Source organism: Epinephelus lanceolatus, chromosome 13 (genome assembly GCF_041903045.1).
Source record: "Epinephelus lanceolatus isolate andai-2023 chromosome 13, ASM4190304v1, whole genome shotgun sequence".
NCBI lineage: Eukaryota > Metazoa > Chordata > Actinopteri > Perciformes > Serranidae > Epinephelus > Epinephelus lanceolatus.
In genome coordinates, this window is record NC_135746.1 from 21,857,081 (window position 1) to 21,869,946 (window position 12,866).

The following is a 12,866-nucleotide window of genomic DNA, read 5'->3' on the forward strand; positions in this document are numbered from 1 at the left end:
CCAGTCTTTGTTGGTTTGCTGCACTGTTTTTATGGAAGGAGACCGTGGGAATGAGAGGCAAACCATTTCAAAAATTAAGATTTCTCACTTAAATAAGTGCTGATTGGTCAATCAGATACACGCCAAATTAAACACAACTCTTGTTCACTCCACAACTCCACCAGTTTTTTTTTCCTTTTCCATATTACAAGAGACGTAATTTTTTCTTGTTGTCTTGTGTCTCCTCGGAGTCTCCTCCGTGTTTATTGTCCACCCCGTTTGCTACTTCCCGTCTGGTGCTGTAGAGAGCACAGCTATTGGTCTTACTGTCACTGAATTTTTGAAGAACATTTGAGTATTTGCATCAGCCAAGACTAAAACGTATTGATAGTATTAAACATGTTGGATTTTGTCACAATGTCAAGACAAGAAAAAGACCGGCTTGAGACTGTTTTAATGAGTTTTATGATCAGCCTACACCAAATGATCAAGATCATGAGAGTGCACACAAATTGAGGTAAAATTCTGATGATTTTATTCAGACATTGGACATTTGTCTGCCACAGTGAAATTGCTTGAAAAGTCATTTGGTGTAAGGTTGGTATTAGCTGTGGGCTACAACTTGATTCCTGTTTTTCTATATTTCTTTACATTTAGGCAAACTGGCACCATTAAAGGACTGAATCTAGAAAAATGTGCATCATGTTTAAGTGTTCAGATTTGTCAAAGTTTTGACCTTGAGGAGTATAATGGTTGTCACACAGTGTGGCAAAAAGTTGCAAGGGTTTGTAAGTACCTTTTATTGTCTTTATAAGATGTGTGCCACAGTCACTGCGGCTGCTTCATCAGTGTATCAACAACGGTACCAAACTTTCCATTGTTTTATGTGCACCAGCATCAACTTGTGCCTTTCATCTAATGCAGTATGTTTACCTAATGTCTCTCCCTATGCACCTCCTGCTAGGCCAAAGAGACATATTAATACCCTAAATGGAGACAGGCTGCTAGAGCAGTTCTGTGATGTTAAATATGATACTTGTTAACCCTCTGAGACATACATAGACCCATATTTATCTTTTTTTGAGGGGGATCCTCAGGAGGAGAGAGCAGGTCAACAGTATATGCCACTTTGAAGTGGTGTACATCACCTGAATGCTGGGAACCTGAAGATTAATTTGAGATGCAACTCAGCACTCTGTGTGAGGTTTTTCTAGTCATAAATCCGTAATTAGCATTGTGTTTTTGTCAGGTGCCTATTCAAACTTTGAAAGTTTAGATTGTATAAGAGCTTACAACATTATGATGAAAATATATGAAAGACATTTCCATCCTTAATTATGTCTCATAAGCTATTGCAGCAGTTTTTTTGGAGGGGTTGATAGCATTTGTTACACAGATTTGGTGCTAAATGTAAGCATCTTTTAGTATTCAAGATCTGATTAAAATGGTCTAAAATCCCTCCAATAGACGACATTAAGACATCAAGACCTTGACAAACACCATGCAGAAATCTATGCTGTGATTTGGTATCAGAAACTTTTGACTTTTGAGATTTTTCACCAGTCGAGTACTTTTGCTCTGGAAACTGTTGAGAAATCCTCTTTATTGTCAACATATCTATAAATGCCATCAATCCTCTGAATGCCCGAGGTCTCTTGTTTGTGTTTGTAACGTTTCTTGAGGCTGTGATTATCTTAGAGGACACAATAGGTCATTTAGCTCAGTAGCTCAGTCCATAGGGACTTGGATTGGGAACAGGAGGGTCACCAGTTCAAGTCCCTATCTGGACCAAGTATGGAGCATGGACAGGTAGTTGGAGAGGTGCCAGTTCTTAGCTAAGGTGCCCTTCATCAAGGCACTGAACCCCCAACTGCTTGGTGAGCCTGTCCATGGGCTGCCCCCTCAACATTGAATTTCTCCTAGGGGTTTGATTAAGTATATCTTCTTCTCCTACAAGGAGAAAAAAAATGGTGTCATTACAATGAAATGGCTACGATGGTTCATCACACATGAACAAATTGAGCTCATTGAATCCACAAGAGTCTCAGCTTTCCAGTCATACCCAGTTCATGCAATTCCTAGTCTGTTTAGGGACAGCAATATTCTAATACAATCGGCAAAACTAGTACATTTACATTACATGCAAAAAAGTGCCCCAAACGGCATGGGACTAGCATGAAGTGGGCATGTCTGTAAAGGGGAGACTCGTGGGTACCCACAGAACCCATTTTCATCCAGATACCCTGAGGTGAGAGGTCAAGGGACCTCTGTGAAAGTGACCATGCTGTTTTTCCCTTGCCAAAATGTAGCCTAACCTTCGCTGATACCGGCATCATCACTCAAGCTCTAAAACTCAGCCCTCTATAGCCTCTGAAAGACAGGAATGTCGGCCGGGATTGCCAGCGGCCCAGCAAAGGGCTCAGAAGGTTAAACAATAGTTATACCCTACTGGCTATATGTGGTCCAGGTTATGCTCCTGTGAGTGCCCCAGTGTCATCAACTCCACCATTTCTCTTCATTTTGTGAGCAATTGGCCTCAGAGCTGTCCTCCTGGAAAACCTGGCATCACACCGAGGCACAGTGTCCTGCCTGGCAACCAAGTCTGTGAGTCATCTGATTCCAGCTGTGCCAATGATGTGCCTCACTCCAGGGAAAGCAAAGTGATCTGCCACAGAGAGATCATAGAGGTGGCACTCTGATTTATGCATCCGCCTCATTATCTGCATCTGCATGCATCTGCATTATGTAAAGCCATTACTGCGGTCTAAAAGGATGGTCAGTCATGCATCAGGTGAAAGTGGTGGCTGTAATTGTAACTAGAATACGCTCAGCGAAAGGAAAATGACAACTCATGTGATTGTGGTGTCATAAGAGAGACTAATGGCTTGTTCTATAGTCTGCACAATATTCAGCACCCGTGTCTAGTTAAAGGTTACACCAGCCATGATAACAATGTGTGCTCTGACTGTATTGGCCTGTAAATCTGAATGGATTTTGATTGCCTGTCAGCTCTTAAAGTGATCCCAATGATAATGTTTTCCTTTGACGTTGTCATCACAGTTGTGTTGTGGAGTCTGCCATCCATCTGAGTCAGAACGATTTTGACAACGATATATTTAGAGTTATTTTCATAGTTATTGCTCTTGATGTGGACTGACCTTGAAGCTTGACTTAGCCCTCAGATAAATACAGTAGACACAGGCTGGTCACGCAGGTATGACACAACTGGACCAAGCAGCTGAGCAGAGTCTTTGGAGTAGGACAGGTTGGAGAAATCATAATCTGCTCTGTGTTCACAGAAGAGGGGAAACTAGTTGATTTACTAGTTGATCAATGGAAGTTTAAGCAGAAATGCCAAGTTCAATGTTTCCAGCTTTTTAAATGAAAATGCTTAAATCAATTAATCATTATTTGAAAAATAGATTATTTAAAGATATCACTTTGGGCTTCAGAAAAATGTGAAGGGCATTTTATACCATTTTCTGACGTTTTAGAGGCTAAATAATGAATCGATGAATAGACACGTAACTCACTATATCGGCCGCTTCCTTTGCGCCAAAGTACTGAATCGGTATAGTTAACCTGAATGTAATCACTTTGAGATGTGGTTGTATGGCAGGGGTGTAACAGTACACAAAAGGCACAGTTCACTTCATGCAATTTAGGAGTTAAGGTTTGGTGAGAGCTTGGATTAGACAGTAGTGCAAGTGTCAAAGACTGATGATACAAATCTGCCAATGTGGACTGAGGTTACATTTTGCTGAGTGGCAACTTTCTGTATTACGCTGTACGAACACTGAGCAAGCACTTTCTCAAAAGGCGACAGATTACCACAGGTAATGAAACTGAAAAGTATGTCTTACGCTAGCAAATTAAATATACCAAAATACATTTAATGATAAAGAATAAAACTTGTGCATTAGGAGGAGTGTTTCAGTTCGTTCCACAGTGGCTATGTTTAAACATTCAAAGTACCCAAACATTTGTCATCTAGGTGATCGGCACGTCTGGGTGATGATGTTGTATGCTAACATGGAGCAACACTGACGCTTAGTCCTCCTCCTGTGTTGCTGTCGTAGCTGATGGGAACCTGCAGCTTTGATGTTTTATTCGCACTCGCAATAATGTGACTGACTCATGCCAATCAGCTTGTTGTGCTAACCTTACGCTTCTAACAGTGTACGACTACAAATTCCATGTGGAAGTTGCACTTGTGAACTTTGGTTCCACAAAACATGGATCAGTCTACATAGTGTGTATTCTGCACATGGCTGGGTGCACTGAATCGTGACAGTGCGGTATGAATACACAAACCTAACAGCCCTGATGTGTGGTGAATGCTTATTTGTGCAGTTTTATTGCAGAGTGGTTAAAAGTGCTTCTCAGAGCAAACAGCCAGGACCTTCACAGAGTGTATAAAGCACACAGGCAGTCAACAGTTTCTGTTACTGTTTGTCTAAAGAATGAATAAGATGCTGAATGTAAGCGAGCCTGTACAACTGTTGTTTGCAGATGGTGTTTTCATCAGCTGAGAAACAGCTGCACTTTCACTGTCAGACTTCTCTGAAATAACAGGAAGGCACAAGCAGGCAAATAACAGCTCAGTACAACAGTGGCGAGCTGAAGGGCATCTCTAAATGCACAGCTCATTCAACCTTGAAGGGGGCGGGCTGCGGCAGCACAACACCATGCTGGTTACCATTCCTTTCAGCTAATGCCAAGATCAAACTGAAATGGTCATGTGAAATAAATCAAAACCAAATCAAGTGAGTGTCATTAATGCTGACCAAGTACACCCCTTTTACAGTGTGTACTTCTAGCAGGGTGATGTGTACTGTCATGGAGCTCTCATCATCTCCTCTTCAAAACAAACGGACCAGGTGATTAAAACTGTTTAAAAGAAAGTGCTTTTCCTGTTGGGGATCGTGGGGCTGGAGCCTATCCCAGCTGACATTGGGCAAGAGGCAGGGTACACCCTGGACAGGGTTATCACAGGGCTGACACATAGAGACAAACAACCAGTCACGCTCACATTCATACCTACGGACAGTTTAGAGTCACCAATTAACCTGCATGTCTTTGGACTTTGGGAGGAAGCCGGAGTACCCACAGGAAACCCACACTGACATGGTGAGAACATGCAAACTCTGCACAGAAGGGCTCCCCCACCCTGGATTTGAACCAGGAACCCTCTTGCTCTGAGGCTAACCACTGCACCAACGTGCTGCCACCTCGATGTGTGCTCAGCTTTTTCTCTGATAACTTAAGATCTAGATGTTGAGGAGGTTTTTACCAGGGGCCAAATTATCTGCAGAGGTCTCTTCCTCTCCAAAATGAAGGGACCAGGTGATTTAAATCAGTACAAACACAGAATGAAGTAGTTTCACGTTAAATATCAGTGTTTCTGTGGTTGGCACAGCAGGGGCTCAAGCCTAGCTGCCGCTTAGCTTGTTTCTCTGATAACTTCAGATCCAGACATCACATGACTAAAGTCCTTCATCTGGTTAAAACATACAGTTTAAAACAACCAAGATCTTAAATATTTATCATAAAAAAAATTCAATTCATGACGACATCTGGCAGACAATGCAAAAGGGATTTGACACCACTGACAGGGGACATTGACCAAACGATGTATACCATGTCCAGATTTTGCTGGGTTTGAACAGTGTTGAAAACTTTTGGGATAATGGAAGTACACAACTCAATAAAACACATAACATTGGTGTAGTCTTTTTTAGACATTTTAATGCATAAAAGTTACATATTATGTCCTAAAGGGGCACAAGCTAAGAAAAGGTTGTTGTAACTTTACTCTTTCTCAAACATAACAGAAAATATCGGCAAGGACAAGATAAGGGGTTAGAAAATTGATAAGGTGATAATTTCCATTGCAATCCAGCTCTAAACAACCTAGTTTATCGTATCCATTATGATTTTGCCCTGAAAACGATGCTTCTACTCCAGTTTACTTCCAGATCTTGTCAGTGTCAGCATTGTGCATCCATTTCTAATCATCAAACATTCATTTTCTGATTTATTAGCTACGGTGCTTTCCACCCATGCCTCTTCTGCTCACTAGTTTAGAAATGATTCTCCCCTGCTAAAGTTTTCCTGTGGTTTTTTTAAGCATGTCAGATTTTGGGCTACTGTCAGGTTTAAAATTCCTTTGCCGCCTTCCTCTCCCATTAGTGTCATTTGGATTTTCCAGCTGCCGATATGTAATTTGATGTTGTCTTTATCACTTCAGCATGAGAGTGTGCACCCAGTCACATAATGCCAGCTTTTCCAGCTCCCCGCTGCCGTGTGTGCCACTCTCAAATTTACCCTAGCTAAAAATAACAAGGTGGGATAGAGGTGGCAGTGACCTGTCTACAATGATTGTCTTTGGTACAGAATTTTAATGGGGGGCTGCTGCAGATGCAGAATCTGTAATGGTTTCAGCCAGCCCCTCTGTGTTTTGGTGCTGTTATGAAGTAGCTTCAGTTAAATTAAACATGCTCCGAAATGGTCCACATAGAGCTGCTTTCCACTCCAATTAGCAAGCTGCTTGTGACGTCCACGCATGTGTGTTTGTATTAGATTCCCTTTTTGGTTACAACACCACTTCTGAAGAACTCAGAATCTAAATTTGAATCCCCATTGTGTGTAGATCCAGTTGAGATAGATTACTAGTCATGCCTCTCAAACCAATGTTGACCTTTTGTAACCACTTGTAATCAAACTTTGCTGTCCCGCCTACATTTATTTAATATTTCGGAAACTGTGACCGCTGCTCATCACAATGAAACTTAACCATACAGCTCCTAAAGTGGATTACAGTGTCTCTTTGCTACCTTGATTCAGGTACAAACTCAATAACCTTGTCAGGTATGGTGTATAGGCAAATCAGCTGTAATCAAATATGTTTTTTGCAAGGTTCGTCACGCCATAAGAACACTGTCCTACTCATTCACACTGCTCTACATACTGTCTGTGGTTAGGAAATAAAAAGTAAGGAGGGTGTGTGGCAAACAATACTGCCCACCAATTACAGTAACAATTTTTTAATAATGAGTCAGGCAGCTTGTTTTTTTAAAGTGAATGTGGAGCACTGGAAACCAATCACAACTTTAATTAATATGCTTTATAGGCCTACAGTAGTCATAGTAATATGTAACAAAAAGTTCATTTGCTGTTTTGTCTTCTATGTCTCTGCATTTTTAAGCCCCAACCCAGCCAGTGTTACTTCCTGTTTATTAGTTAACAATCTTTCTCAAAAAGGGAATGGGGGTTTTCTCCACCTCCTACACCTGAAAACGAGGATCCCAGTGAGGTGAGGGTCATCAGACCATTTACACTTGAGCCAGTGGCCTGCATGTTGGGAGACACTGTCCGTGCCTCGATGACTTCTTAACCCGCATACCCAGCGCCACGCCCCCCACCCAAGATCGGCAAGAGGCTGAGTGGCAAGTTAGCTACTTTCCAGAAGCTCTCTTAGCTCTTTTAGTAATATAAGAATGACTAATCAACTCTGTTACATCATGACACAATCACTTAAATACAATTAAAATAACAGTCACAAAAGCACCCTATTCTGTTTCAGTTCAAATTGGCACATTCATGGGCTCAGTGAGTGTGCTTTGTTTTACTGGTTTAGCTTGCTTAATTCATCAGAGTCATGGCTCAGTGTGGGTTTGTGCTCGTGACGATGACTGGCTACCTCACAATGGTGTTCATTACTTTGCCACTCAGACACAAAGAGGCATTGCGCACGCTTGAGCACGAGGATGACGTATGACCTGCAGCTCCCACTATAGTCATACATCATCTTCCTGTGTCAAAAAAAATTGCCGATCAGAGTGGCTAATCAGCATTGTCAGGAAATGACTCATTCATTTATTCATTTTCTGTAACCGCTTATCCTGTTAGGGCTCATTGGGGTGCTAGAGCCTGTCCCAGCTGACATTAGGTGAGAGGCAGGGTACACCCTGGACAGGTCACCAGACTATCACAGGGCTGACACATAGAGACAGACAACCATTCACACTCACATTCACACCTATGGGGAATTTCGAGTCACCAATTAACCTGCATGTCTTTGGACTGTGGGAGGAAGCCGGTGTACCCACGGAAAACCCACGCTGACATAGGAGAACATGAAAATTCGCCTGGGAAGGACTATAATCGACAGCTGACCCTCAGCTTCAGCAATTCATCAAAATCGAGTCTCAAAAACGGAGATTTCAGCAGCTGGTGCATCAAATGACTGAGGTTTGCTGGGAGAAATGTATGGATATATCATAAAATATTAATGGTGTTCTTCCTCTTCCCCTTCAGATCTGCACCAATATATTCAGGACTCTTCCACCAAGTGACAACCCTGACTTCGACCCAGAGGAGGATGAACCCACTCTCGAGGCATCCTGGCCTCACATTCAGGTAACGATCTGATACTTCAGCCCGTCTGCCTTTATCACCCTTTCATCATTGTGTGTTGTAGTCACAAACTACAAGGTATTTCTATGTCTGTTTCTTTTCTTCTGTCTTCCAGCTGGTCTATGAGTTTCTCCTGCGCTTTCTAGAGAATCCAGACTTCCAGCCCAGCATTGCAAAGCGCCACATTGATCAGAAATTTGTTTTGCAGGTAGGAGCCTTTTTTTAAAAAAAAAAAAAAACATTAAGCATTTCTATTCATGACAGTGGTGGTGTGAGTGTATCAACAGGTCGTTCACGAAGATAGAGTTGTCAGTTGAAGGCATTAATCTAGATTTATTCTCGGTCTACAGATAATTAGTGTCATAATTGTACATTGGAGGAGACTACTAGCTGGCTGTTGAGCTGGGAGTGTTGTGACAGCTCTAGGGCTGCAACTATGAATTATTTTCATTATCTATTAAGCAAATGGTAAAAAGTGGCTGTTGCATGTTTACAGAGTGCAGTGTGGCGTCTTCAAATGTTTTTTGTTTGTCCAACAACCCCAAACCCAAAGATAATGAGTTTATTATTATAAAAGGAAGAAAACTAGAAAATATTCACATGTAGGAATCTTTTGAGTTTTGGTTCGGAAAATTCCTTAAACTATTGATCAATTAATCGCTGCAGCTCATGACAGCTCCCATTGGCTGTTACAGATGGCTGGTCAAATGCCTATTGTTCCTAATGTGGTGAATAACAGTAATTAGCGGCACATTGTGATGTGTTTGGGACCCTACAGTATGATTACTCGGATGAGTCAAACCATTAATAAACTGCAGCTCGGCTACATCTGCTCTTGCTCAGTACCCACCTACTGCAGGAATGCTTCACTTCTTGCATGAAGCCGCAGAGCGGAGCAGAAGTTAACGGGGGGGACCACAGGGCCAGGAATGTTGGCCGGGCCACATCCGAGGTGCCTGGACCGACTTTCCATGATGTGAGTGTGTCGTGGGGGAGCTTTAAATAGCCGTCTGTTGTTTACTCTTCAGGTCGAGAGAAGGAAGACTGTGGTTGGAGGAAAAGGGAACGAGGAGGTGGAGGCTTGGGTGGTAATAAAGGCAGGGGGACGACGGCCTGTGGTTTTGTTGACTTCAGTTATCATAATATACACAGTGTAGGAATAGGTCTTCAAATATCCCTCTGAGATGTTCATATATAAATTCGCCATATACATCAGAGCACACGTGCAGTCAGGAGGTTCAGAGGTTTGCTCAAGAAGGACATTTTGATATAGCAGTGATCACAAAGATAAGGTGCCAGAACATCCACATGAAGCCTCAGAGGGGGCTATCCTTGTTAGTTGTGTCTGGCTTAAATTGTAAACAGACAACTTTTGAACAAACTTAGCCCCTTTTTACACACACTCACATGGTTAACATAAGCCCAGGCTATACACTTCACTCCTACTAGCCCTGGGTTACATTTACGTTGGAATAAGTGACTAATATTTACATTCTAGGGTGACGCGTGGCCACTCTTTAACAGCAAACAGTGATGTACAAATGTTGCCATTAGCACAACTTTGTGTGAGAACGAGTGGTGCTGAAGCATCAAAAAGACAGAACAGCAGAGAAAGGAAAGACTAAAAAGATCACATCTATTGTTTTACCTTGTTGTAAATCTTTTCAGGACATAATGTTGTTTTAAGTTAGCTAGCTTGCCAGGTGCCTCCAGGTTTTGGTTGTAGTTATCATTGTTACAATATAAACATAAAGCATGCACATACTGGTGACGTAATGAATAAGTCGTGTGATTGTAAAATAAAAACGTGATGCAAATTCCATTCGCTAAGTCTCACACCGCCAACTTTTAGTCTTTATTCATTGGATAACCCGGCAAACTTCGGAGCAGGGCCAGCAAGCACAGGGCTAAAGTTGGGGTTAGTCCACTCAAGGATGTGCCATGATTGGGACGCCCAGTAGTTTAGTGGGTAGAGCGGGAATCCCATGTACAATGGCAGCATCCTTGCCACAGTGGCCCCGGCCCTTGGCTGTATTTGCGCTAACAATCTGTCCTGTCAAACAAAAGCAAAAAAACAAAAAAACATCTTTAAAAAAACAATGTGCTAGGATTGTGCCAGTGCGAGAGCTTTCTCAGCCTCAGGCTAACAGCTCACTTAGCCTGGAGCTAAGTGCAGTGTGAAAATGGCTTTAGCCTTTTTTAAGTGGTATTACTGTTGGCGCTGCTGTTGCAAAGAAGATTAGACCGCTTTCCATTTTCCCCAGAGCCAAGCATCTACCAAAAACAAAGGACACACTGTATTTAGATTTTTAACATTTACTTTGATTGTTCCCCTGTCTGTAATGTTTGATACTGGGGATAGTAACTGCAGAGAACTTACATTGATGCTCTTCCCTAATAGGGGTTAACTACTGATAGCTACCAGGAAAACAAAAATGCTGTCCTCTTCCTGTTTTGGTTGCATAATGGTCGACACACGTCCTTTGTCCTTTTCCAGGAGATCGTACGTGATGAGGCAGAATTGTATACTGAAGCGAGACGTATAGGGAACCAATGTAAACGCAGATGGTGTCATTATTCTATAGACATAACATTATACAACAGTAAGTTAAAGCAAAGCCTTTAGTAATGGGTGTGGAGTTAGACAAACATGCAGCGCTGCAGCTCAGTGGGAAGAAAATATTTTGATGTCAACTCTGATTTAGTCAGCACTTTGTGAAGCCGTGCACCTGTTATGTGTAATCATGCTCTTCCAATGATACTTGTCCGACAACATCCCAAAGTGGCAAAAACCATTACACCTGGCATATTCGTTTAAAACAGCTCCTTCGGACCCAGATCAGCACCAGTTTCCTCTACACACTACTTAATGGCATGTATTTGTTAGCTTTAAAACTAGCGAGCTCGGGTGCCACTGGATCAACCGGTGCAGAGCACAGCTGCTGCAGAAAACAGCCTTTGACATGGGAAAACAACCATATGTGGAGCTAAGAGCAGAGCATGGTCAGACACGTGGTCAGGGTGTATTTTAGGCCTTTTTTGTTGTTGTGAGGCATTACTACTAAAATGTTACAGTGTGTGTGTTGGCACGAGGGCTCTGTTTTTTTTTTTTAGTGTTTCCTTTTTCAAAAACTTGTTTGATGCATTTAAAACCACACTTGATTCAGAAGGTTTCATCATTTTTTTTTATTTTATTTTATTTATTAAGTTAAATGTTTCTGTGAGCAGAAACTGAATGCATCTGTTAGAGATTACTTAGAAATCGTTAATTTAACATTGTGGAAACTTCTCAAACCCAACATACAGAATACTGGTTTGCTGGTTTAGCCTGCTTGTAACTCAACCGTTTGACAGCAAAACCCATTTGTTTTGCACAGTCTTTATCTTGTGCTCTTGCAAAGCAGTAGCCTACCTCACATCAACAGCGTAAATATAAAGTGAGACAGCTACAAACTGTGTGTGGTAGCTTTGTCCTGCTGTATTCTTGCTACAGAGTTGATGATGTGGTCAGGTACACATATTTGCATCACACATTTGCCTCAAAATCAGCTCTGTATGTCTGGACTTCAAGCAATCAGATTCCAGTGTGTCGTTGATGTGTTTTAGGTTGCTTTCTCGTCTGTACGTACATTAGCTCTCTACACTTGGAATTGTAGAAACTAAGCACACAAATGTGTGAGTCAGGTGTGAGCAAGGTGCAAGAATGTGATATTTCTATGAAGACATTTAATCAGAAAACATAGTAAAATCTTATTAAGGTGGTTTAGATGTTAATCTGCGAGCACATGCGCAGGTTAAAGTTAATTTAGAAACAGGCTTCATACAGTACAGATGAACCTCAGGCCTGAACACAGTGTTGTCAGATGGAGCCTGAGGTTTTATATGTAAATCGAAAACTGTTGTTAGCTTGAAAGTCTTGTTCCTATTCTTATTATTACATACATAAAGATGCCTTTGTTGTTGTCCTCACATGGTTACACTCGTTGCTCTGTCTGTTTGAATCTCTCTCATAATATTTGATGGACAGAGAGGCATTTAGTCGAGGACTTACTCATTTAATTTTAATAATGCCCTGCTTATTCTCACAGTAGGTAACGTCTCTATTATAACTATAATATGAACAGAGATAGACTTGATTGCCGATCATTTCCAAGAATGTGTTTTTCAGCCGTGGAGCAGCATTGTGCTCTCCTTGATGTTCATTTTTAGTTTTTTTTTTCCTAAATATTTCAGCACTGCGCTTGCATAAATGGCCCTTATGAGTGTCTAACTATAGATGGACATAATATATAGCAGAATAATGATTTGTGTCCTACTGGGTTATTCTTGAACATGCACCGGTCAGGCTCCTGAGAAGGGTCTGACATTAGCTCCTGCCAAGCTCCAAAGGCGGGCAGATTTTCCAGTTGACAAATAAATCTCAGAGGGTTATCCGTCACACTGGCGAGTAAATGTTTGTATGGATAGTC

At 41.7% G+C, this 12,866-nt stretch overlaps 1 protein-coding gene across 1 annotated transcript in view; it reads left to right on the forward strand.

Moving 5' to 3' along the window:
- ppp2r5a (protein phosphatase 2, regulatory subunit B', alpha isoform) overlaps positions 1-12,866 on the forward strand; it is a 66,162-nt gene that overhangs the window by 33,408 nt on the left and 19,888 nt on the right. Inside the window, exons 3-4 of the mRNA XM_033648636.2 lie at positions 8,299-8,400; positions 8,513-8,605. Of these exons, the coding sequence (XP_033504527.1) occupies positions 8,299-8,400; positions 8,513-8,605 (195 nt within the window). The remainder of the gene's footprint in view (positions 1-8,298; positions 8,401-8,512; positions 8,606-12,866) is intronic.